This window comes from Gracilinanus agilis, chromosome 2, assembly GCF_016433145.1.
Source record: "Gracilinanus agilis isolate LMUSP501 chromosome 2, AgileGrace, whole genome shotgun sequence".
Taxonomy (NCBI): domain Eukaryota; kingdom Metazoa; phylum Chordata; class Mammalia; order Didelphimorphia; family Didelphidae; genus Gracilinanus; species Gracilinanus agilis.
Window position 1 is genome coordinate 276,039,125 of NC_058131.1, and position 26,615 is coordinate 276,065,739.

At 44.0% G+C, this 26,615-nt stretch overlaps 1 protein-coding gene across 1 annotated transcript in view; it reads right to left on the reverse strand.

Annotated features, from left to right (window-relative positions):
- RXRA (retinoid X receptor alpha) overlaps positions 1-26,615 on the reverse strand; it is a 165,530-nt gene that overhangs the window by 74,670 nt on the left and 64,245 nt on the right. Inside the window, exons 2-4 of the mRNA XM_044659682.1 lie at positions 15,744-16,009; positions 2,290-2,440; positions 1,978-2,033 (exon numbers count right to left, since the gene is read on the reverse strand). Coding sequence (XP_044515617.1) covers positions 1,978-2,033; positions 2,290-2,440; positions 15,744-16,009 — 473 coding nt within the window. The remainder of the gene's footprint in view (positions 1-1,977; positions 2,034-2,289; positions 2,441-15,743; positions 16,010-26,615) is intronic.

Here is a 26,615-nt window from a genome sequence, read left to right on the forward strand (position 1 = left end):
AAGAGGGAGAGAGAAGAGGAGAGATAGAAACAGAGAGAGAGAGAGAGAGAGAGAGAGAGAGAGAGAGAGAGAGAGAGAGAGAGAGAGAGAGAGAGAAAGAGAGAGAGAGAGAGTTTTATGTTGTTAGCAATTCTGGGGATGATCACATGAAGTGGTATAAGCAGTTGTCAGAATTATCCACACATCTCTGAATGCAAGTGTGAGGAATGCCTCCTTGCTCACTAGAGACGGCTGAGGACGGCTGCTTGCCATGGTGATATGGGGATATATAAGAGAATACATGCACATAGGTGAGGAATGTCTGTGTTTATACGTGTCTATCAGGAATATGCACAATATGTATCTGGATATGTGTAAGGCCTAGCGTGAGGACCTCAGAAAGGGGGGAATTAGCCAATTGAAACTGCCTGAGGCTAGGGCTTCCTGATAAATGGTATCATCATCACCTCCAATTTCCCTCCTGAGCTCCAGTGCCTCATTCATGATGAGATTCTGGGTTTTACAGCTTAGCTGGCCCACAGGGTTATCAATCTCTAGCTGCAAGGGGGGAGGGGAAGGAAGAAAAGGGGGAGATGCCTGGAGGCCGTGTCATCAAGCAGTCCACTTCAGGCTGGGGAGGGTCAGGGTCTCCTCTCCTGGGGAGGGGGTCTCCTTAGGTCACTGTCTCTATGGCAACACCAGACCAAGTTAGAGACAGCTCTAAGAGGCACCCTCAGGCCTCTTAGAGACTCATGGCAAGGATACAGGAGAGAAAGTAGTGAGCAAAAGGAGATTCCCAGCACTAGGTTCAGGCCCAGAACAAGGTTTAAAATGGGGAGTAAAACAAAGAAGAATCAGGAAGCAAAGAACACTCAACTGGGAGTCAGGAGACCTGGGTTCTATTCCCAGCTCTTCTTCTGACTTGTCATGTCAACTCTCTAATCCTCAATTTCTCTATGTTAAATGAAAGAACTAAACAGTCACTTCAAGCTCTGGCATATATTCTAAAGTCTCTGTGTTCTCATACTCTATGAAAGGGAATGATGAAAGATGAGCCCAAGGTCTTGGAGTACCCTCAGTAGCAAAAAATTCAATGACAGGCATTAGATTTGAACACCCACTGTGCTAGAGGGAGGTGATACATACTAGCAGGGGAAATGAGATTTCTTCATATAGCAGGTGAGTTGATTCTGGCCCCTTTTTTCCCCCAATTCTTTTTCAGTAAAATTTTTATTTTTTAAAAAAGTACCAATAAATATGAACATTTCAATACACTGTGCCAACAGGGCAAAAAGACCCAAAGGTGGTAAAGTGTACAGAGTCCCAGGCCTGGAGTCAGGAAGGCTTTGAGTTCAAATCCATTGTCAGATATGTCTAGCTATGTGACCCTAGGCAGGTCACTTTGTCTCTGTTTCAATTTCCTCAACTGTAAAATAGAGCTAATAATAACATCTAGATTCTGGCACTTTAAAAAAAAACCTTAACAACAAGGCTTAGAACCATTAAGATCTGAGGCTGAAACAGGTAGGCAAAATGTGCTGTCTTGGGAAAAGAACTGGATTTGGGAATCACAGGATGTGGGTTTGAACCCCTGCTCTGCTAGGTACTGATTGACCCTGGTTGAGCAAGTAATTGAATCTCTCTGAGTCTCGGGATCTTCAGCTTTAAAATAAGATTTACAGTACAAACAAGCAAGATAGTTTTGAAAGTAATGGGTTGAACTTAAATAGGTTAAATAACAAAAAAAACAAGCTTTATATAGTAGATTCATGGTTTTACATATAATCCTTTTTTTTCTATTCCACATTATACATGAAAATATTCTTTTGGAGGAGGAGATCTTAAATTCAGAATAAAATAAAATGTATGGGAATTTATGGCCTCTAAAGAGCCTTCCTATGCCTAAATGCTGTCATTCTGAATACTCCGTATAATCCAGAAAAGAACATTTACTAGAAGAACCTATTCCCCACATATCCTGATTCATCTAGATTTCACCTGACCAACCACAAAGAAGGGGCCACTGAGATGATAGGAGGATCCGAAGGGCATCTCTAGAGCCAGTTAGAAAGAAACATGAGTCTAGGGAGTAGAATGAATGATATTCAAGAGGGAGAGAAATTTTTAATCCTTGGCTTTGCTGTAAGTTCCAGTTCTTTATGTCCCCTAGTGCCCAGCATAGTGTTCTACACAGACCTTAACTGATGATTTAGAAATTTAATTAAGGACTCCCACACTGGCCTTCTCCCCCCGTCCCACTCCGGAGGAATCCCTCCTTCTCCAGCACAGCTCTCATGGGGAAACTTTTACCTGAGGAGCGGTCCCCACAGATGGCACATATGTGCTTGGTGAAGGAGGCCATAGTTCCTGAGGGATGGGCGGGCACTTTAAGAACTCCATTGAGCCCAAGGGGTGGCTTAATATCTTCTGTGCTACTGACTGGGTTCATTGGCGAGTTGAGCTGAAGAAGGAAAAACAGAGGGTGAGTTAGGATGACGTTGCATGAAAGCGAGAAGAAATTCTACACACACCATCGGCTGTCTATGACACTAGCTCCCATTTCTTTAATGCTTTAGGGTTTACAAAATAAAACCTCACAACATAACCATGAGATAAATAGCACAAATACTGTGTCCATTGTGCACAAGAAAACGAGGGCCAAGGATGATAGGATTTGAAGCTGCAAGGGACCCTAGAAGCCATTTTTAGTCTAATCCCTTCATTTTACAGACTAGAGAACTAAGGACCATAGAAATTAAGTGCTTTGGTCAAGGTCAGACGGGCAGCTAGGTGGCACAGTAGATGGAGTGCCTGGCCTAGAGTCAGGAAGACTCATCTTTCTGAGTTTAAATCTAGTCTCAAATACTTATTAGCTATGTGACCTTGGGGCAATTCACAATGATCCTATTTGCCTCAGTTTCCTCATCTGCAAAATGAGAAGGCAATGATAAACGACTCCAGATCATTTTTTATTTTAAATTTTATTTTAAAAAAATTTCCATGGTTACATGATTCTTCTTATCTCACTTCCCTCCCCCCACCCAGAGTTAACAAGCAATTCCAATGGGTTGTACATGTATTAATCACTCAAAACCAACACTCCATACTTCCACACACTCCATATCTTTGCCAAGAAAACCCCAAATAGGGTCAGGAAGAGTCAGACACGACTGATAAAAATGACTAAACAAACATCAAGGTCAGATGTCCGTTAAATAGCAAAGTCAGGATTAGAACCAAGATCTTCTTATTCCAGAAGGAGGAAGAGGAAGATGAAGAAGACGAGGAGGATGAAAAGGATGAGGAAGATGATGATGACAATGAATAAGTTAGCTCTAGAGGAGTTTTTTCTTGTCTATAAAGCACTTCACCCCCTATACACAACTCACTCCTTTTAAAGAAAAAAATAATAATAAAATGTGTAAAAGAAAAAAAATTTTCTTATTCCAAATCTGGCATATTTTCTACTGCACCAAAAGCACCAATTAAATACCTACAGTATTGCAGAACACATTGTTCTAGGCTCTGGAGTGATATAACATGTAGATCTGATATTGTCTCCAGTCTCACAGTTATCTCACCTAAGTCCATCCTGGAAAGTGAATGCATTTACTATCAAGAGGTCTTAGATGTCTGTGTTGTGTTTCTCTTTCCTGGAAGGAATATACTCAGCTCAGCCCAGTATTTCTCTTAGAAGTCATTTTCTAGAAGGGGCCTTTTCAGGATACAAGGCCGATCCACCACTTCATGTCAAGGTCCTAAGATGTGGTGTGTTTCTGATACCCAGGGAAAGGATGGAGGTGATGGAGGCGGGTGCCGAGGATAGGAGGACGGGCGGGGGTTCTAGATTCCAAGATGCAATGAATGGATTGCTAAGTGCAAACCTCACACTACACCTCAATTCTTGAACCAGCACCCTCCACCCAACCCCCTTAGGCAGAACAGGACGTGAAACCTGGCCAGGAAGGGAAGCGTGGGAAATTTACCCTGTTGCCTTAGCAACGCTGGAGTGACAGGGCAGTTTTGATTCCACTCACCATCCTGTCTCTACTAACATTTCTGCTGAGCCTGGTCCCATTCGGAAGTTCCCCCTCAGAGGGCTGGCCCCCTTCCCACCAAACGCCAGGGAACTTGAGAGAGACACATATTTGTTTTCTTCTCCAAAATGCTCCTCTGTTCCGCACCCCTCGAGGAAAAGAGAAACTCTCAAAGGCTTGTCAATGCCATGGGAAGAACCGCTCTTTGCTGCGTACATCAGAAGTCTCAGAAGAACTGGCTTCTCAATCTGGGAAATCCATTCGCCTTCCTCAACAAAAGCTGCCTCCCCCTTCCTCCTTTCTGATAGAATAGGAAGAGACTGGTTGGGGGGGGGGGTGGATCTAAGTTCCTGCTACTGACCACTAGCCCTGAAGAGAACATACTCTCCTTTATGCTCTGGAGGAGAAGACGGTTTCTAAGCCATCCGTCCCAACGTGCTGCACTGTCTGCCTGTGGCCGCTCTTGGTAGGGCTTTCTCCATCACCGGAGATACTGAAAAAGAGGTTCACTTCCTTAGAGGCGTTCGAGGGAGGATTCCCATCGCTGGGAAGAGCCTGCATGACAAGACCACAGGCCAATGATGAGGACCTAGAGCTGCATTATTCTGTTACGAGTCACGAAGTCTCTCTGGACCTCAGTTTCCTTTTTTCTTTTTTTAAAATTTATTTATTTAATGAATTGATTTAGAACATTTTTTTCCATGGTTACATGATTCATGTTTTTCCCCTCCCCTCCTCCCACCCCACTCCTCTAGCCAACGAGCAATTCCACTGGGCTTTCTCAGTTTCCTTTTGATGGAATGAGGAACCCATAGCTGTCCCCTAGTCCCTTCAAGACTGTTTTGAGTTTAAATTGTCCTAGAAAGTTGGTCCGGGCTGAGTAGAAACCTACTTATATTAAAGTCTGTTTTAAGGGGAAAGATGCACTATGCATACTGACCTGAATTGGTTGTCCTTGATGAAGTTATTCTAACCTGACGCTATGGCTAACTCTAGTTCCACTACTTACTAACTATGTTATCTGGAGCAAGACATTTCAACAATCCAAGTCTCCGTTTATTTATCCGTAGAATGAGAATAATACTTGAGGTGCCTGCCTCCCAGGACAAGCAAAATGTTGGGGATACAAAAAGTGAGTGCTTGCTGCTCGATGGACTGAAAGAAAACTGAGGAAGCTCATAGAGCCTCTTCTTTTTAATGCACAAGTCTCATCATGTCTTCACCTGCTCAAAAACCTTCACAGGTTCCCTAGAACAAAATATATGTTTCTTAGCTTGCTATTCAATACCCTTCTTAATTTGGCTCAAATCACTGGACTTGAGTTCAAATCCTAGCTCTGCCCCTTCTACATATGTGACCGTGGCCAAGTCGAGTATCTCCATTTTCTCATCCAAGAATAAAGGAGTTGGACTAGATGGCTTCTAAATTAACTTCCAGTTCTAATTTGATAATCCTATGAACCTTACCTCTTCAGTCTTATTTCACATTACTTTCCTTCACACATTTTACATTCCGGTCAAACTGGGCTAATAACTGTTATGTCATCTAATATCCCCTTCCATCCCCCTTAGCCCAAAATATAGTCCTTCCCCACCTCCACCTGTCGAAATTCTTGCCTTCCTCAAAGGTCAGCAGTTCTTAAAGGGTGGTCGTTGAACCTCTGGTGGTACCCAAGACCTGGGTTTTGTCATAACACTAAGACAATATTTTCCTATTTAGATACTCTTCTATTTTCTAACTATATATCAGCGTCAGGCTGGATTTTCTTCATATACTTTCCAACCAAAACAATTTATCTCAACAGACCAAATGCAGAATCAGATACAAGAATCAAGTTATTGTCTATTAAGCTAGACATTAAAGAGATTTATAAAAATATGTAAAACAATGCCATTCTTCTCACTAAATGTTTTTGTTTTGGAAAACAGTAATTTTTTATAACATGTTTTTTGTTAACACATAATCAACTTATTACTATTCTTTTAAAATGAGTTAATAAATATTTTAGAAATGTGCCTATTTTAATGCCTAATATACGAGATATCGATAAGTATAACAAGCATAAACAAAAAGCTCTTTGAGGTGCTCAATATTTTTCTAAGGGCATAAAGGGGTCATGAGTCCAAAAAGTTTGAACCTTCTTTCATTATTTCCCCTCCTATGGAAAATGAAAATGTTCTCTCCTTCCTCAAGAATCTTCCTACAGCAATGTCTCAATCTTTTCCTTGCCCCAATCACACTCTCTATCATATTATATTATATTATATTATATTTGATTGTATATGTGTTATATAGTCTCATTTGGTGGACTGGAAGGCCCCTGAGAACAGACTGCCATTTTTCTTCTTCATATTCTTAGTGCAAAGCACAAGAATTTAACCAACGCTTGTTGACTTTGAATCTGCTTGGCATCCTCTGCTTCAGTGAATGCTTTCGAACGGTCTCTGACAGGGTGACTCACTAGAGGTTTGACCCCCGCACACACATCCCCGGTCTCTTTGCCCCAGCCTCCCTGACGCTGATCCACGGACCACGACTCAGCAAAAGCCAAGGAGAGGAACTCACCCTTTGTTTCCTCTTTCTGTGGCTACCCTGAAACTTCAATGGGGTAGTGTGCTGGAGCCACCCTCTCTGCTTCCTTATCCCCCACCCAATATCCTCTAATCTGTTACCCAGACTAATTCTGCTCTGGGAAACAATGAAGCCAACCCCCTAGCATTGGCCTGAGGACCTTTCCGGTGGCTCTGCTGGACCAGGAGGCTAAGAGCTGGGAAGAGTTCCCTTCTAACATCAGAGAGAAACTCCTATTTCTCCAAGCATTTAGTAGAATGACCCTCAGGCCTCACTGGGTAACAGAGAGCCTTAGAAAAATGGGTAGGGGGTAGCTCTCTTTCCCAAAAGAGGAGGTGACATATGTAGTCAAGCTTTATCTCTTGGTTCCAAGTGCCGACAGGATCCGACTACTACTAATTATTTATATTTTAAAGTTAAGGAAACTGAGGTCCCTCTAGAAAGGTTAAGTGACTTGCCCAAGGTCACACAAATAGTAAGTGGCGAAGGTGAGATCTGAACCCAGGCCCTCTGATTCCAAGCCCAGCTCTCCTTGCATTGTACCATGCACTGGATTTAGAGTCTGAGGACCGGACCGTGGTTTAAATTCAGCTAGTGTGTGACTTCAAGAAAGACAAATAACCCTCCGGGGTGGCTTCAGTTTCCAAATCTATAGAATATGGTCGAAGCAGGTAACCTCTACAGCCAAGGCCCCTTCCCCCTTAAGTCTCTGATCCCTCTTCCACTAGAGTAATAGATATCCAGTCTTGTTCTTGTGGACATCAAAGGCCCCCTCCAGCTTTTAAGTCCATGATTCTAGGATGCCCAGACCAGAGTTCCTTCAACTGCAAGGGCCACGGGGAGCATCCGAGCGACTGCCTGGGCAAGCCACCCCCAGGGCTCCTGACTCGCTTTCACACCCATTCCATTCCTCCAGGAGATCTCTGGGGGACCTCCAACCTCCCTGGCCCCATAAGAGAGCAGGAAAGCACCCTTCAGGGTGAGCACTTCTGCCCCCTCCCCTCTCCGCCTCGCCCCACACACCTCCTCAGAAGTCTCTGCTGAGGCAGCGGGCAAGGGCGCCAGAGAGAGCAGGGAGGAGTGTGGGGTCCCCAGCCACCACGGCCCTCATCCCCCCGGCCTCCTTCTGCCTCGGCAGGGCTTCTGGAGCTAACGAAGCATAGCGGGATCACAAGCGGCATCCACCAGCTGATGGGAGCATCTTCCGCCAGCACCATCCACGCTGGGTCAGCATCTGCAATCGCCTCTGCTCCCGCTGGACTCTCCTCCCGGAACCTGGGGGATGGGGCCGGGGGAGGGAAAGGAAAGACCCCCTTCTGGTCCTCACTGACTTTTACAGAAACCTGCCCGGGGTCCACGCTGGAAGGGGCCTTCTTCCCTCTGGTCCAGCCTGATTACAAGGGAAAGCACAGAGGCCTCGTCAGGGGAAGGCCCGTGCCAAAGGCTAGCAGGTGAGTTGGCAGGTTCTCTCCTTCCTGGCTCCGTGCAGGAGCCTCAGAGGCAGCCCTCATCTCCCACCTCGCTGACGTGGGGTGCTCTCTCTTCACCTCCATCTCTTAACCCTGGGGCTCCTTCTCCTGATCTCCCCAGCTGCTGGTGCCCTTCCTCCCCAGTGATCTTCTATTCTTCTTGCCTGCATCCTACATATGCTTATAAATGTATGGCACGTGTCGTCTCCCCTGCAACTCTTTGAACATAAAGTCCTTGACTGGAGTATTTTGCTTCTATTTTCGTATCTCCAGCACTTAGCACAGGGCCTGACACATAGCGGATGATTTACTATGAACCCATCCAGCGATCAATCAACAAACACGTAAGCATCTGCTGGTTCTTATGTTACACAGGAATATACTGAGACCGAGAGCAGGAGCGGCTTGTCCTCCTGAAGCTTATAATCAAGAGGGGGATATGACACAAGCGTGGATAACTGGAATACACAGTGCAGCGAAAGCAATCAGAGAGGCACAAATCAGCCCTCGGAGCAATACCTCCCAGGGCTCTTGGGGTTTTTTGTTCACATTTGGGCTTTTAAAATTTTAATCAATCAATTAATTAATTTTTATTTATTCATTATATTGTTATGTATTGTTATTATATATTATAATTTATTTATAATTTAATTTAAATGTATTTGTTTGTTACATTAAAATACCCAGTTAATGCCTTCCCTCCTCCCATTTGAGAAAGCATCATTTGATAAAAAGATATTTATATATATAAAACTCTTCTTACTTATTTCTATTTATCAGTTTTTTCTTTGAAGGTAGATATACACAAGCTATTCTTCAAACAATATTTCTGCTGCTGTATGTTCTTATGAGAATCAAGTGAGGGAGGAAACTTTTAAAGACTAAATAAATACTAAATAAATAATTTTTTTTATTATTAAGAAGATTCCACGTAAGGTCTCTTTTCAAACAAATATTTGGCTTAAAAATCAGGAATTAAATTGTAATTTTGCTTTCCGACCCAGATGACTTCTATAATCTCAGGCAAAGCCTTCAGAAAAGGTTCCCTTGGCTTTCCTTAAGTGCAAAACAAATGGCTTCCCTTGTCTCTCTCTTGGGATCCCATGGGCAGCCCTCCCTTCTGAAGGCTCCATCATCCCTTCTTCCTACCTTCCTGCCAGGGATGTCCCTAATGCTCTCAGACAGGGGACAGATGGTCAAGTCCATTAAGGCTGAATATCTTCCCAGCCTCTGTCAGGAAGACAACTTATGCCAGACCACGAGAGAGGGATGGGTAAGGGCCCATACCACCAGCACCATGGCCTGAAGATGGATTTGTAGAATGGCCTGGGGAGGGGAGGGTGGTTGGATTCAATTTCCCCTTTCATATCCCTGGGCATCGATTTCGGTTCCCCCCCCCCCCCCCGGCCTGGAGTCCGTGTGACTTCCTGAAATAACCAGGACTAGTAATTAAACCCTTGACTAATCCACCCCCACCCCCACCCTATCCCTAATTCTCTAGCTTCCCTCCGCCTGCCTCCCTGCCTGCCTCTCTCTCTCCAACTCTCTCCCTCCCTCCCTTCTCTCTGCCTGCTATGGGTGGTCCGTGTCACACAATACAATATCACATTCACTTGAGCAACACAGATCTCGTTTTTTAGCTACTGTGTCCTCAGATCCTAATATAGCACAAAGGAGGTACTGAATAATGCTCACTAGAGGGAGAGGTGATCATAAAAGGCAAAATATACCAGGCACTCTTAACCTTTTTTTGAGTCACGGACACCTCTGGCAATCTGGTAATGTCTATGGCTCTCTTCTCAGAATAAAGTCTTTAAATGTATAAAATAAAGTGCATAGGGTTACAAAGAAAATAAATCATATTGAAATGACACTATCAACAATGTTTTTCAGTTTCCAAGTTAAAAAAAAAAAAAAAGAAACACAATTGCTCCATATTAAGAAGCCCAAACAAAAAATGTCTGTTTTCAAAGTCTCTGCTCAAACATAATAATCCTGGCCAAGATAAGAATAGAAAGGGTTGGGGGGGGGGGATTGATAATAATCTGACAGCCCAGATATATAAGATTGACAAATGCTTGAGACTAAGAGCCTTTCCCCAATAGATAAGGGGTCAAAGGATAGGAACAGTTTCCAAAAGAATTGCGATTGATCAGCCACCATATATAAAATCATCATGGACTAGATCATTAGCAATTCATTTCCATCCAGAAAGAGACAATGGCAAGAATTAGCTGGTAGTTTGGACATCAGGGAGATCTAGTCCTGGCTTAGTCATGAACTTGTTAAGTGACTTTGGGCATGCCACTTCTTTTCTCTCTTCAGCTTTCCTTTCTGTAAATCAGGAAGCAGTTCAACCACATGATTTTTACCATCTAGTGCTGACATTCTTTGATTCTATGAATGAGAGAAAGAAATACGGCAGACCTCTCAGAAAACAGAAGAAGTCAATGAATCTCACAGGTTTAGACAACTTTGGACTTGTGGTTGTGGTTCAGTAAGAATCCCTCTCCTCGCTCCACCCATCTCTACGAATATGGGGAACTCTAGGTTTCCAGGAAAAAAATTCTACTGAAACCATGAAACTGAGCTTGGTTCACCAGGAGCAAGATTGTTGGAGGGGGGTAAAGGAACAGGAGATTTGATTAGTATTCAGGCTGGCCCCCATTCAATCACCTTGCCTGGTCTTAAAAGTACAGGTATGATGAGGAAGACAACAAAAGTGAGACCCCAAAAAAGGTACTTCTGTCCAATCCCAGTGTCCTACCCTATCTCCTTAGTCTGGCCGGGAAGGGACGGGTCTCATTTATTCAGTCTGAAAACTGGCCCAGGGAGTATGACTAAGCAGAAGGAATGCTGTCTAGTTCCTAGGGCCAAAGTAAGGGGTTAGGCCTGCTCTAGGAAGGATCTTACTTTGTCTAAGAACCCCCAGGGCTGAACTTGACCATCCTAGTCTTCCTGCCATGCCCTTCTGTATGCCTAGCTCTGTAGCTGATAATAAGATCACAGGAAGAAAGCCAAGGGCTCTTCAGTGAAGAGGCCCAATGGGGGTAGAGAACCAATGAATGACTGCCCACACTGATGTCCTCTAGAACTCAAGCTCTTTGAGGACAAGGGCATTTTCTTCCTTTTCTTTTTACCCCTAGAACTTCACATCATGTCTAGCACATAATAGGAGTTTAATAAATGTTAAATGAATAGAACTGAAAGTCTCCAGACAAGAAAGACTTGTCCTTCATAGAGGCTCACTGGGACCAGGTCCCTTGACTCCAACTCCCCTAGCTAATGAGCAGACCCCCAAAGTCATATTGTAGAATAATAAGCACAGGCTCAATACATATAAGTATAAGCTGTATGTATGAGCTGTAAGGTATATTATCTGCTCATACCTGCTGTATGTATGCTGTAAGGTAGCTTTAGTCCCCAGCTTTTGGGGAATACCTAGATAAAAATTAGGGAGCTGGTAAGTTAGCCAGAAGACTCAAAGGTTCCCTCTTGAGAGGGACGTAGAGGGTTGTTGAGTGAATAGCTATGATCCCTTAGAGTTAGAGACCCCTTTTTCTGATCCTCAGTTTGTATCACCTCTTATAATAAAAGAGATATTGATTTTATATATCAATTGTCTCCAAGGCAGTTTGCACAACTGGCCCAGTTCGAGAAAGTGATTCTGCTTCACTCTCACTAACAGGAGGTTAGAATATCAGGAGATCACGGCTGGGTATTCAGGGGGGTCCCTAAGTGAATCAACCACTATCCCACTCGTGGGTCTCTCCCATACAAATCTTTTTTATGACCAAGAATGAGAGTCATCAGATCCAGAATGGGACCTGTCATGTCAAAGGCCCATTGCCTTTACTCTGGCATTCTTCTCTAGGCAGAGAAATAGACTTCAGGTTATCTATTAGGAAGAACTTTTTAAGAACAAGAATTGATCCATAATGGAGTGGGCTGCTATGTACAGTAGTGAGGTCCCTATTAGAAGGTGAATCTGAGCACAGTAAAACTCTTTAAACACTAGATAAATGTAAGGAGGAGGATGATTCTCATTCTTGGTCTAAAAATGGGCCTGTGCTTGTTCTTAAATATGAGTTTGGGGTTCTGTGACAAAGGAGCTGGAAATCCTAACACCAACAGGATATCATCTTCTTGGGGGCAGAAACCATTTCATTTTTCCTTTTATAATATCAATACCTTTACCCATAAAAAGGTGTGTGTGTGTGTGTGTAAGAGAGAGAGAGACAGAGAGACAGAGAGAGAGAACACTAAATTGTAAAATAGTTTGTTGACTCAGGCAAACACTCAACTGCCCTTTTAGGGACTGCTCCTGCCCCTCACCCCATAGAGGCATGACTCTCACAACCATGGCTGGTCATGGGACCAAAGTAGAGAAGCAATGAATCAGAAAGGAGAGAGCCAGCAGGTGTCTTGACTCCAGCAGATCCCAAGGAACCAATAAATAAAATCCTGGTGGCAAATTTCTTAATCTGCCCTTCTGCTAAGTGGGTAGCGTTCAGCCCGTGGAGAACAGGTGGCAGGGCAAGACAGCCAGGCAGCCAGGACGGCTATTTTTAATGAGTTCATGCCCGGGATAGCTGCAGGTTTGACATAATCTCCAATCAGCACCTCTCCCTCCCTGCCACCCGCTGCTGAGGGGCAGCAGTGGGGAAGAGAAGAGGGGAAAGAAGGTAGGAAAATAAGGCTGACCGCCATCTGGCAGCAAGACAGTGGGAGCCAGGCCCAGTCTTTGCTCCCTGTGAAGCCAAGGACCCCAGCCAGGGAGGAGCCTGTTGATAAAGGGCCGGCCCTTCAAAGCCAGCCAGCAAGAGTATTTTCTTCTGAGCAGGCGGGGCAGGAGAAGATGAATCAGCGTATTGCCTGACAGCTGCTGACCTCTCCATAGGATTTCTGTTTCCCACCCCCCAGAGCTCAGGCTGGGCTGAAGGAGGGGAAGGTGTGTGGGGTGTGGATGGACCTAGCCTAATTCAAATCCTAAAGTCTATTTCTGGGTGAGGTGAGGGGTGGTAGAAAGAATGTGGATTTGAGATTCAAATCCTGACTCTCCTAGGAGTATTTATTAATTCCCTGTGATGGACCAGGCATTCTACTATTTGTGTGGCCCTGGGTGAGTCACTCACCTCTGCTATCTTCAATTTCATAACCATAAAATTAGAAGCTGAGACTAGATGATCTCCAAGGAACTTGAGGGTTTGGAAGTTCTTAATCAAGATCTAAATCATTTTATCCTTTTGATAATCTGATGAGGCCTATATATTTAAATCAGCCATAAAATACATTGGACTAAGAAACATGAAGTCCCCAAAATCTTGGTGCGCTTTTAAGGCATTAAAGCCCTTGCACAGAGATACCATGGAATGTCTTCAATTCTATTGATTTTAGTTATTTTCTAAACAATCAAAGCACAACACTTAGGTGGCTCAGTGTTTAGGGCACCAGGCTTGGAGTCAGAAAGACTCCTCTTTCTGAGTTCAGATCTGGCCTCACGCACTTTCTAGCTGTATGATCCTAGGAAGTCACTTAATCCTGTGGGCCTTGGCTTCCTCATCTGTCAAATGAGCTGGGGAAGGAAATGGCAAACCACTCTCGGATCTCTGTGGAGAAAATCCCAAATGGAGTCTCAAAGACTCAGACATGACTGAAAAAGAACTGAACAACAAATAAAGCTCAAAGTTGCACTAAAGACTTTGGGATATCGTGTATTGAAATGCAAACATCAAAATATTTATTTAAAACACATGTGTGTCCATACACAAACACAGGTTCCCAGACCTCAAATTAAGAACCCCTACTCACAATCCTACAATCCTAAAATTCTGGGAGTGGATAGCAAAGTCTTGGAGGAGAGCAGTCAGAATCTTATGCTGGGAAAGATGCGTGAATAATGGTCCCTAGAGGACTGACTCCTTGGAGAAGAGCTTCATCCTATTTGGATGTGGGAGCCTCTTTTATGGGATTATAGGACCTTAAATTTAGGAAGGACCTGAGAAATCTTCTAATCCACGCCTTCATGTTAAAGGTAGAGATGCCGAGGCAGAAGAAATGGAAATGGCCTTCCTAAGACCACCCTGCCCAACAGTGTGAAAGCTGAAAGTAACATGAAGGGCTCATTCTATGGGACCATCATTCCTATTTTGAAATTTGCTTAAACTTCCAGCCTTAGGTGCAATGAATTTCAACAGAACATGGCCTAGAGTGAAAAGGACTTCCAGTTCTTTTGAAGAGTGCCTAGTTATACTAGTTATAGTTGTAGGGCAGCTAAGTAATGCAGAGTCAGGAAAACTCTTCTTTCTGAGTTCATATCTGGCCTTGGACACTTACTGGCTACATGGCTCTGGGCAAGTCACTTCATGCTGTGTGCCTCAGTTTCCTCATCTGTAAAATGAGCTGGAGAAGGAAATGGCAAACCATTCCATTATCTTTGCCAAGAAAACCCCAAATGGGGTCACTTATGACAAGCTGGACATGACTGAAAAAAACTGACCAACAACAAGCTCTAGTTTGGATTCCCTAAACAAGGATGTTACTTGATTTTTTCCTAACTGTTCTGCGTCCATCTCTGTCTCTAATTATACAAAGAATTCTCTAAGGAAAGGTTTACCCATCTCCTATTAGTGCTGATGGTAGCACTGGGGAAAAGGGCAGGTGGTGGGAAAGGCCCAAAGATGACAGAAAACTAGGCCCCTCTGCCTATTAGGAAACACTCTGCCAGATGTTTGCCAAATCCTGATTAGTGTATCAGCCTGAAATGAGCTACAAATCATTATTATTCCTTAGTAATTGCTGAGTAAAGAAATGAGTCTAGGAACACATTCCCTTCTCCTTCCCCTGGAGCTACACTTTGAGACTTCTGCAATCACACTCACAGGAGGGGAAAGTGGGCAGGAAAATAGAGTCACGGGATAGTGGGAAGAGGGACAAAATAGGAAGGTCTCCCCTGGGCCTCTGGTTCTCACACCTATTGCCTTAGGGTGAGCTGGGGCAAGTTATTTAATGTCTCTGGGCTCCATTTTCATGACTTATAAAATGAACCATTTGGGCTTGTTGGCCATTAAGGTCCCTTCTCAGTGCCATGAGACAGTAGCTCCTTGAGGACAAGGTCTGGGTTCATGGAATCTGCTTCAGACAGATACTGGTCCAACATCCCCTACAGGCAACAGCCTTGTCATTAATCCCATCTAAAGGAGACAGTGCATCACAGCGCTAGAGGCGTGGAGGGATGCTGGTACCCTGGGGAGAGCACGGGACTCATGAGGTTGGACTTAGAGCCTGGATCTCCATGTGGGCCAATCAGCCTGCCTCCATTCCTCAGGCACAGAGGAAGCCCAAATCCTGGCCATGGTGACCCCCTCATCCTGGCCCGAACCTTGGCCATTTATTGAACTCCAACCTCTATCATAGAATGAATCCTCACTCAGTCTAAAGACGTGCCCACAGAGGCATGTCACAAAAGCATATCTAAGTCACCAAAGAGGGCCAAGGTAAGAAACAGGAAGCAGCCCCCTGCGGGACATGCTACCCAGCGCCAAACAGCATCATCTCTGGGCACAGAAAAGACAACGTTGTGGTCATCATCCTTCTTATCACGATCCTCAAGCGTAGATTCACTAGTCAGAAAGCTTCAATGCCCCCAAACCCAACCAAAGGCAGCCACCCTCTTCTGGTAACTCACCTGGGGACTGCCCGTCCCAAACCCGAGGGTGGGAGTCGTGGGGACAGACATTGAGTGAGGCCCCATGGGGGAGCTGATGACGGAGAAGGGAGGGCCCATGCCATTGATGGGGGAACTGAGGGTGCTGATGGGTGAGTGCAGCTGACCAGACGAGCCGAGCGACGAGCCGAGGCCTGGGCCAATGGACGGGTGCAGGGAGGGTGCCGCCATGGACCCTCTGCCAGTGGGGGAATTCAGGGACGTGGAATTGACCTGGGTGGAAAAATCTGCAAGACAGAAAGAAGGGGAAAGCAGCGGTTAAAGGAGAGTCATTCATTTGCAAAGCTTCCTCTAGAGATTTCCCATAGGAAAGGACCCTCCATCCCCTCTGGCTCTCCTGTATTGTGGCAAATGATCCCCGAGGTTGGCACCAGCAGCCAGCCACAGCTCCCTGCTATTAAAGTCCCAATGGGACTGGAGAGTCCAAAACACCGTAAATTCCTGTCCTCACTACACCCCAGTGCTGCACACCCTGGTCTCTGAACCAAAACAATCACAACCCTGTAGTAGCCTGTTGTTTTGCTTTTCCATAGGGTTCCCTACTTTTTGAGTCTGCCAAGCACCTAGGGAAAAGAACCTTTGTTATCTGTCATCTAATGTGCTCCTAAGATGCCAGTCTGGGTTCTTCACCCAGACAGGACAGAGTTATAATCATGGAAGCATCCAGCCTCTCCTGACTCTAGGATGTCAAAGGGCTTAAGATGAAATCTGTTCATCCTCATCACAATTTCCCTCCCTCAGAGTCACGGGAGCTCATATTCCATTTTTCCTCCATTTCCCCTGGAGGAAAACTTAAAGGTCAAGGAAGGTTCTAAGGCTCATTCCAGGTCATAGAGAAATGCAGCTGGGAGCAACGAAGAGGCAGTTTTGTTCTATTAGGGACTAAGCAAAGGCTGCCTGGTGGATCTTTTTTTGGGGGGTGAAGGGAGGGGAGAGGGAAGCCCACAATGCATGATATTTGTGAGGTATGTGTGCATTTTAGAATCACAGTACGTCACCTCTCACCAGAAAAACCAGCTGCGAATAGGAAGAGGGAGCGAGAAAGGAGTACATATTAAACCTAATAATCTGTCCAGGAGAGAATTTGTGACCAGTGGGGCAAGTGGGCGTTGCTAGATGCTGGATTGAAGTGGAGCATATGCGATGTACAGGCAAGTCTGCGTTCTGGGTGCAGAGTCCTGTTTTCAGATGTGGTGTGCAGGGGTAAGCAACATGCGTGTGGGAGTCATGCTAAAATGACAAGAGGGGAATACCGTGTTTGTGCACGAGCAGAGTGCATGGGGGTACGGCTCAGGTGTGGGAGTCTGACCTCCCACTTGTTCAGGGCCTTTCATCTCGAGGATTTCAAAGCCTTCGGCAAACACTAATTATGTTCCCCCACCCCTGTGACTTGAGTAGAGAGTAACCTCACCAGGATGCAGGCACACAAGAGGGTAAACAAGTTGCCCACACCCCAGTTAGAAGTTTATCGTTTAGAAATCTATCGTGAATGTGAACAACCTGATGGCATACTAGACGTTTTCTCTGATCCCTTCGACCGCTCGAGTCTCTCCAAAACAAAAAATTATGCACCAGAGAAAGATAAAGCAACTTCAGCGATCTCCATGGTCTAAGACAGTGATAGGCAAACTTTTTAAAGAGGGGGCCAAAGGAAAGGGAAAAAAAAACTTTAGATGGACCAATATAATTTATTAAAAAATAACAATGACACATTTTACAAAATTCTTGTATTTTCTGTGATACTAAGCCCTATTAATGACTGAAAGATTATGAAGGAGAAGGGCCACATCTGGCCCCCAGGCCATAGTTTGCCCATCACTGGTCAAAGACATACACAGAAACCCCAACGCCCCCAAATCCATGAATCAGTGCTCACTGGCCTTGAACTCACTTATCCATGTCCTGTGCTTCCAGCAGGGAGGTCCCACAAGGACCTGACACAGGTTTACAACAAAGGACACCCCCAAACCTCAGTCCCCTCTCCCTCCTTCCAGTGCCCTGGAGATCCCACTCCCGCTTGTGGACATTAGGTCACAATTCCGTAATTTTGAGCTGCTAAAGACATGGTAGACAACACTGTGGCACCCGCAGGGCAAAACTCCAAACCGTCCGGGCCAGGGCAGACAACCCCAAAACATCAGCCTGCATCTCTCTGAACTGTCTGTGCCAGGCCAGAGAAGTGGAGGGGAGATAGGAAACCATGTTTGTGTGTCTCTAGGGGAATGGGAGAGGAGGGAGACCCTGTGCAGTACTTCACCAAGGTTGAGGGAAAGAACACAGCATCCAGTTTGGGCCAGCTTTGACCAACAAAAGCCACTTGGGGCAGAGACCTAAGCTGCTGAACTGTCCCTGTGTGGGAGAAGGCTGAGACACTAGATCTGGTACCCAAGAAAACCACCATCAGAAGGGACAATGAGAAAATGAACAGAGGAAAATGAGAGGAAGGGAAATGATTTAATTTACCAAATAGGTCAAGAAGAAAACCCAAAGACTTTGAACATAAGCAAATAAATCAAAAAGGGAAAATATTAACAACAAAAGGAAATATGGCCTCCAGATCCAAGATAAAAGAAGGAAAGAAAGATGAATTAATGAGTGAAACCCCAGAGAGAAAGAGGTAACAAAAGAGAGAAGATTGGGGTGAGGGGAACAGAGCCAGTGGGAACAGGATCATCTTAAAAAAAAAAAAAGATTAAAGTAACTGTGCTACGTAGTACTATGTTTACAGCAGAAGAGGACAAGAATTGTTAACTTGAAGAAAAACAATATTATAGACAGATGGAGGAAAATATAAACCCAATTCTTATAATTTTAAATGTGAATGGATTAAACAATCCAATAAAACAGAAAATAGGGCAGCTGGGTAGCTCAGTGGAGTGAGAGTCAGGCCTAGAGACAGGAGGTCCTAGGTTCAAACCCGGCCTCAGCCACTTCCCAGCTGTGTGACCCTGGGCAAGTCACTTGACCCCCATTGCCTACCCTTACCACTCTTCCACCTATGAGACAATACACCGAAGTACAAGGATTTAAAAAAAAATTTAAAAAAAAAAAACAGAAAATAATAACAGATTGGATAACAAAACTCTACAATCTATTGTTAATAAGAAACACATTTTAAAAATGAAAACAACACAAAATAAATCTGAGGATGTGGAATATTTACCACACATCATGTAAATCCAAAAAAGGAAGGTGTTGCTATCATTCTATCGCACAAAGCAAAAACAAATCAAAAGATAGACAGATAAGGAAGCGATATCATGCTGAAAGGAACTGTAGACAACAAATCAATGTAGTAATAAACTAGAAGCCCTAACTGTGTCTTAGCATCCAAATTCATAAAGGAAACATTAACTGAGTTACAAGAAGACATAGATAGTAAACAAATAGTGACAGCAGATTTCAAAATCCCTCTCTCAGTTTTGGATAAACCTAACAGAACGATAAACAAAAGAGAAACTATGAGTTAAAAGACGATTGGTGCCTTCTAAATGGGACAGCAAAAGAATATACATATAGGAAAACATTCTGGCAGAAATTAGGCCTAGACCAATACCTTATACCACATTCTACAATGGATTCCAAAGGAGTATATGACTGTATTATTAAAGATTATACTATTTAAAAAATCAGAAGACAAAAAAGGAATATACCTCTCATATTTATAGGTAGGGGATGTATTCTTAACCAAACAAGAGATAGAGGTAATTACAAAAGACAAAATAGATAACTTTAATTACTTGGAACTGAAAAGCTTCTAGAGAAAATTAATGCACCTAGATATGTAACAAAATTATAATGGCCAAGTAGGACTCAAATGATGTGAGGATATGAGAGGATACCTCCAATTCACCCCTTAGTGGAGGAAGGAGGTCCACAGAAGTTTCACACTGCACATTACTTCATTACTTCATTACCTTACTAGCTTCATTAGTAGAGCTGATTTTTTTTTTCACTATTTGTTAAATGAGATAGCTCTCTGGAAGGGGCGAGATGAGGACATTTGGGATAATTATGATGATGCAAGAAACAAGATATTTTTAAAGAAATCTAGCATAAAAATTAACTTGTAAAAAGAAAGTCAGGTCCCTAAAAATGTTAGCTGTGCAACAAAGATGGGGATTCCCATTATACAACTCTTATCCAGAGACTGACGGTCAGGTTTATCCATCATTCAGGCTTCGTCTTCTTCTCTGATTCCTCTACCTTCCTGTCTTCTGATCACTTTCTCACTACTCCAATTCCCCCAACTCGCAAGGAAGTAGGGATGGGTAGGTCAGTGCTAGGCAGGGAAAGAGGCAAATAGAGTCTCGAGACTTCATATGTCCCTTGACAATTTGTGAGTGACTCAGAAGTGACTCAGTCTTGGCTAAAACAAGGCCGTTTGATTATGAGCAGTGTTCACAAGTCCTCTCTACATCCCCTCACTTTTATTTTCTCTCCCAAGTCACCCCTGCAAACCAGGAGTGCAGTTGCTATGACTAAAAGGCACAGATAGGTATGCCACATTCTAAATAAATTTCAATCAACCAAAGTAAATTCTCATAATTGGTAAAGGAGGAAATGAGTCCGTTTCATGAAAACTGAATTTCAAGAAGACCTTACATTTATGCGGCTTTATGGTTTATGTGACAGATGAAGGTATCTACTGATGAGGCACAAAACTCCAAGTCAGCTTTCTTAAGCCATTATTGTCTGAAAATGGAGGCCAACCAAGTTCTAGAAGTCAGGAGTGTGGAGATAAGAAATCTCCCAGAATGGGTGAAATCCTAATAATAAGAAAGTAGGGTTGGAATTACAAAATGCTAACAGGAGAAGAAAGAAATGGGCAAGTGTGACAAAGATTTGTACTACAACTGCCGACCATATCCAGCTGGTGCAATATAATGCTTAATACACCATGAGTCTGCCTACCATCTTGCTACCATCGTAATTCTTCCCTTACCATTTTTTCAGTGTAGTGAAAGATTTTTTCCATAAAGTTGTCTGTCTGATTTTACAATTCAAAATGATAAAAATTCAAAGATTGCAAACCATAAACTAACTTTATATACAATATTATCAAAAGACACAAAAGGAATAATGGGAGGGAATACTTCATATATGTATATGTGATATATATATGTATGTGTATGTACATGTATACACTATAATGGGGAGGGCTTTAGGACATGGCAATACTTGGCTATCTATATTTTGGGGATACATTCAGTGAGATTTCTATTCTTAGAGATCATTCAACTTGCGGCTGGATCTATAAATAGGACCGGACCCTGTTTTTCCTCCTATTCCTTGGAGAAGTTCTCTCAATGTCCTCTTTCTATAAAACAAGATCACTCATCTAGACATGGCAATATTTGGCTATCTATATTTTGGGGATCCATCCAGTGAGATTTCTATTCTTAGTGAAGATCACTCAGTTGGGGCTGGATCTATAAATAGGACTGGACCCCATTTTTCCTCCTATTTCTTGGAGGAAATTGAGAGAAGTTCTCTCAATATCCTCTTTTTTTTTTTTTTTAACCCTTAACTTCTGTGTATTGGCTCATAGGTGGAAGCGTGGTAAGGGTGGGCAATGGGGGTCAAGTGACTTGCCCAGGGTCACACAGATGGGGAGTATCTGAGGCCAGATTTGAACCTAGGACCTCTGGTCTCTAGGCCTGACTCTCAATCCACTGAGTTACCCAGCTGCCCCCCCCAATGTCCTCTTCTATAAAACAAGATCACCATCTAGACATTCTCTATGATTCTTCTAGTTCTACGACTCTGATTCTGGGCCTGCTCATCCATGGTTCGTAAGAGAAAAGGGTCAGTGAAGTGAAGTGGATGTCCTGAGTTAGTGAATGGATCCATTTGCCATTCACCATCGGCATTCTTGGTCTCTTCCATTGTACCACTGGGAACGGAACTGGGCCTGGACTCACACCTCTGGGAGTTGGCTGAGAACAGCTCTCCAAAGGGAAGAAGTCCCTCCTCTCGCCTCCTCCCCATTCTCCACCTCTCCTTCCTCTTCCCAGAGGGAGCTGATTCAGGGAGAGAGATATAAATAGATTCTGAAACAGTGAAGAGAGGATGGGGACTCACTGCTGGCATGGCTTCCCAGTCCTATCCCCGCTACCTTTAAGGCAGCTTCTGAGGGCCCTTTCAACAGCAGTAACAACAGCTGCTTCAATATACACCCTAGAGGGCTTTCAGCTGCGTGTTCCAGGACAGCCTGGCCAAACTCTGGAGGGGGTGTTATTTTCTGTAGGGGCTGCGGGAGGAAGAAGTGCATAGAGGAAAGAGGTTTTCTAAGTAATAAAATGCCAGCTAGTAAATTTGTACCTCAGCGGGGGGAAGAACTGAATCATTCCCTTCTGCACTTTATTTTCAGGACTGAAAGGTCCTGATTGGGCACAGAGCAAAAAAACAGAGCTCAGGCTCCTTTCTGGGTTGGTCTGTTTGGTGCCTGGCCACCCCCATCCCCAATCAGCAGGAAGGGGAGGTGAGGGTGGGGGTAAGAGCCCAGCACATCAGCCAGTCCGGAAGGAAGAAGCTAGCCCAGCTTCCCACCGCCCCAGCATCCCAAGCTGGGGGAGGTGGACCAGGGTTTGAGGCGGAAGCCACTTCCTAAGGCCGGTCTCCCTCATCCCCTAGCAATTCCCTGAACCCACTCCGGTCACAACGACACATTTATCTCCAACTTCCAAAAGATCCCTAAAGAGGCTCATCAATGAGACAAGCTCCCCCTCTCCAGAACGAATGAACAAACGCAGGCAACCACCAAGGAGTATCTTTCCTAGAGCCTGTCAAGCTACAGGGTGAGGTCGGGGTGAGGGCTTAAGTCATAACTGACCCCCAAATCCCTGGCTCCTGTGGGCCCCTTCTGCCCGCTCCCACTCGCAGGAAGCTTTGATCGTGGAGGTCAGGAGTCAGGGCAGCTCCATCTCTAGTCAGGCATGCACTAGGTAGACACTGGAGAGAAATGGAACAAGACGCAAACCCCAGACTCCTCATTTAGGGGGACTGGAGAGCCCCAAATGCTCCTCAGCAAAGATCACCTTGGCTAGCCTCATCAGATCTTGCCAAAGTTCTGGTACCTCCAACCCAGGCCCTGGCATCTCCCCTCCACCCCCTTGGCCCCAACGCCCACTAAGCTCATCCTGTTTACACACAACTTCCATAACAGACACGTTCTGAAGAGCTACAAGGCGACAGTCTGGCAGATTATTCCAGAGCAAGTCTGGAGAGAGGTACTTTCTGGCAAGGAAAAGAACTGGGGTGGGGAAGAGGAAGGAAGTCCTCCAATTAAAAGGAAAAACCTCAGTGTGCTTCCTCCACGTGCTTGCTGGCTGTGGTTTTTTAAGGTGGTTTATCAGTTCCCACCCCTTGGGTAAAGTTATGTGGTGATAAGGGGGCTATTCTAATATATATACATATATATATTATATAGACACATACACACATAATATAGTAATATAGACACATACACATTTAGACATACGCACATATTTCTAACAGACACAATATACTTATAATAATATTTTGGATTCTGAAAGACTCTTTGATTAGCAGATCCCCAAATGCCTCTTCTAAGAAACACTCTGTTCCTTGATCCTGATCTAGGGTCTATTATAAGGCCCAGGTATTAGAGGGCAGAAAATGCAGCCAGATCCTGGCACCTTTCATTTCTTGGGTAGAAGAGGAGAACAAGCAGGATCTTGGCTCCTTTACACTGTCCAATTCCTCTAAGCTGTGGCTATTTCCCTTGGCCACTTCCCGTCCTTCACAAAATTTACAGCTGGAAGGGTCCTCAAGCTATCATCTTGTCCAACCCATACCTGAAAAGAATATACAGTATAGCGAGCACCGTGGTGCCGTTTTAAGCCACTAAAGCTATAAAATGCTCTCAAACTTTTGGAACACCCTGTTCACTGGGCAAGTGGTCGCCCGGTGTCTGCTTGAAGGCCTTTAGGGAAGGAGAATCCACCAGGAAGCCCATCCCACTTTGGGATAATTCTAATTCTTAGTTTTTCCTGACATTAAACTTGAATTTTTCTTTTAGGGCCAAACAATAAATCTAATTCTTTTTACACAACAGCCCTCAAAAAACCTTGGAAGATCATTATTATATTCTCCCTGAGTCTTTTCCTCTCCAAGCTAAATGCTCCAGTTCCTTCAACCAATATTCATACAACATGGATTTAAAGCTTTTCACTACCCCGACTGGCTGCCTTCTTCTGAACACACTCCAACTCATCAATGTCATTCTTAAACTGTGGTGTCCAGAACGGAACACAGAACTCCAGAAAGAACTTGACGTGGGGCAGACAAGAGAGGACTAACACCTTCTCATTCCTGAAAGTTAAGTCTTCTCTCATTGTAGCCCCAAATCTTCTGCCACTGAAGAATCTTACTGAGCTTTCATTATATTAGAACCCGCAGCAATTTTATTTCCAATAAAACAAAACAAAGGAAAAAACCCTGCTATCTAATCATGAATCCTCCACCCTCTACTTATGATGCTGATTTTTTTGAACCCATGTTTAAGACTTTGCATTTATTCATACCGTATTATTATTAGATTCAGCCCAGTTCTCTAGCCTTCAAAGATCTTTGGGAATTCTCTGTCTGTCATCCAGGATTTTAGCTACCCTTACCCAGTTTTTGGTCTTCTTCAAGGTCCAGGCCTGTCATAGCATCTACCCACATGGTAGGGATTCTAAAGGTGAATAGGCTAACCTCAAGCTGGGGGTAATAATTATATAAGTTTTCACAAATAATGTAAAGAGCTGCAGGCAGGATTCCTTATTTCTCTTTCCCAATTATCTGACCTAGTGCCAGAGATTCTACCACCAAGACAGTCATTCCTTTGGGTCATAAATTTTTCAGTCTTTTTTTTTTTTAAACCCTTACCTTCCATCTTAGAATGAATACTGTGTATGGGTTCCAAGGTAAAAGAGCAGGAAGGGCTAGGCAATGGGGGTGGATGACTTGCCCAGAGTCACACAGCTAAGAAGTGTCTGAGGCCAGATTTGAACCCAGGACCTCCCATGTCTAGGCCTGGCTCTCAATCCACTGAGCCAACAAGCTGCCCCCTTAAAATTTTTTAATCTTTAAGAATATTCTATTAAAATGCAAGCACAGCAGATAGAGAACAAGACCTGGAGAAAGGAGGTTCTTAGTTCATATGTGGCCTCAGACACTTTCTAGTTGGTGTGACCCTGGGCAAGTCACCTGACCTCAACTTCCTTGCCCTTACTGCTCTCTTCTGCCTTGAGATTAATACTTTATATTTATCTTAGGAAGAAGATAAGAGTTGTTGTTGTTGTTTTAATGCAAGCAATACTAGCAATGCATAGTTGATATCTGAAGAGCCTAGGACGACAGTGGCCCAAAAGAGATTTCCCTAAATAATTCTATCCCAACCCTTCCATAGATCTCGAAAATTTCTGAGAAATCAGAGCTACACAAATTGTTGGCAGACAGGCCAAGGGCATACATGGACTTCCCCAATGTCCTATCCTCTTGCTCAGCCCCCAATGAGAGGCTGTGTGGTTTCCTTCAAGTCTCACCACACCCTGCCTATATTAACCCTTTGAGTCCCATGACAGGAAATGAAGGGACAGTTTTATTGAGTTGGGACTAAAGCCAGGAAGGGGGAGCCCCCACCAACTCTCTTCCGGACCGTCCTGTCCTCCCCTCCCACGAATCTCATGGTGGTGAGGGGAAGATGCAAGGGCAGGAAATGCCAGGGCTGAGCTCCTGTCTACCTACCATGGTAGGGAAGGCAGAGGTGGGGAAGAGCCATGCCCCTCCTGTGCTTTCACTACGTGGCTTGGGGAGGCTACCACCTCTACTAGGGTAATAACCACTGAACCACCTGATTTATCCAGGTTGCATCATACCATGGATTCTTGCATCAATTGCCTCCCACCTTAGAACCAAACTAAGCCTAGTGGCCTAGTCAGGAGCAATGTGTAATTCATCACCAAAAGTGCTAACTACGAGCCCAGTTCCTCTCTACTTCTATGTCCTATCACCTTTGGGTATGCCATATTTCATATTAGCCCTACCTGTCATAGGATATAAATTATTCCATTACAAGACTGTCTTAATTCACAGAATTCTGAAATCAAAGGTGACCAGAATTAGAAAGAACTGTAGAAATAAACCAGTCCAACACTAATTCATTGTCATTGTTGGTGGAGTTGTGAAACGATCCAGTCATTCTGGAGGGCAATTTGGAACTATGGCCAAAGGGCTATAAAACTGTGCTTACCCTTTGATCCTGTAAAACCACTACTGGGTCTGTCCCAAAGAGACCAAAAACAGGGGGAAAGGACCTACTTGTACAAAAATATTTATAGCAGCTCTTTTTGTGATGGCAAATAATTAAAAATTATGGGGATGTCCATCAATTGGGGAATGGCTAAACAAACAGTGGTATATGATGGTGATGGAAAACTATTGATCTATAAGAAATGATCAGCAGAATTATTTTGGAAAAAGCTGGAAAGACCTACATAAACTAAATCGGAGTGAAATAACCAGAACCAGGAGAACATGGTACACAGTAACAAAACTGTAGGATGATCAACCGTGAAGGACTTAGCTACATTCAGCAATACAATGATTCAAGACAATTCTGAAGGACTCTGCTATCCACCTCCAGAGAAAGAACTGTTGGAGTCAGAATGCAGATCCAAGCAGACTATTTTTCACTTTAGTTTATTTGTGTTTCTATTTGGGGTTTTGGTTTTATGTGAGTATCCTCTTACAACAATGACCAATACAGAAGTATGTTTTGCATGATAATATATATATATATATATATATATATATATATATATA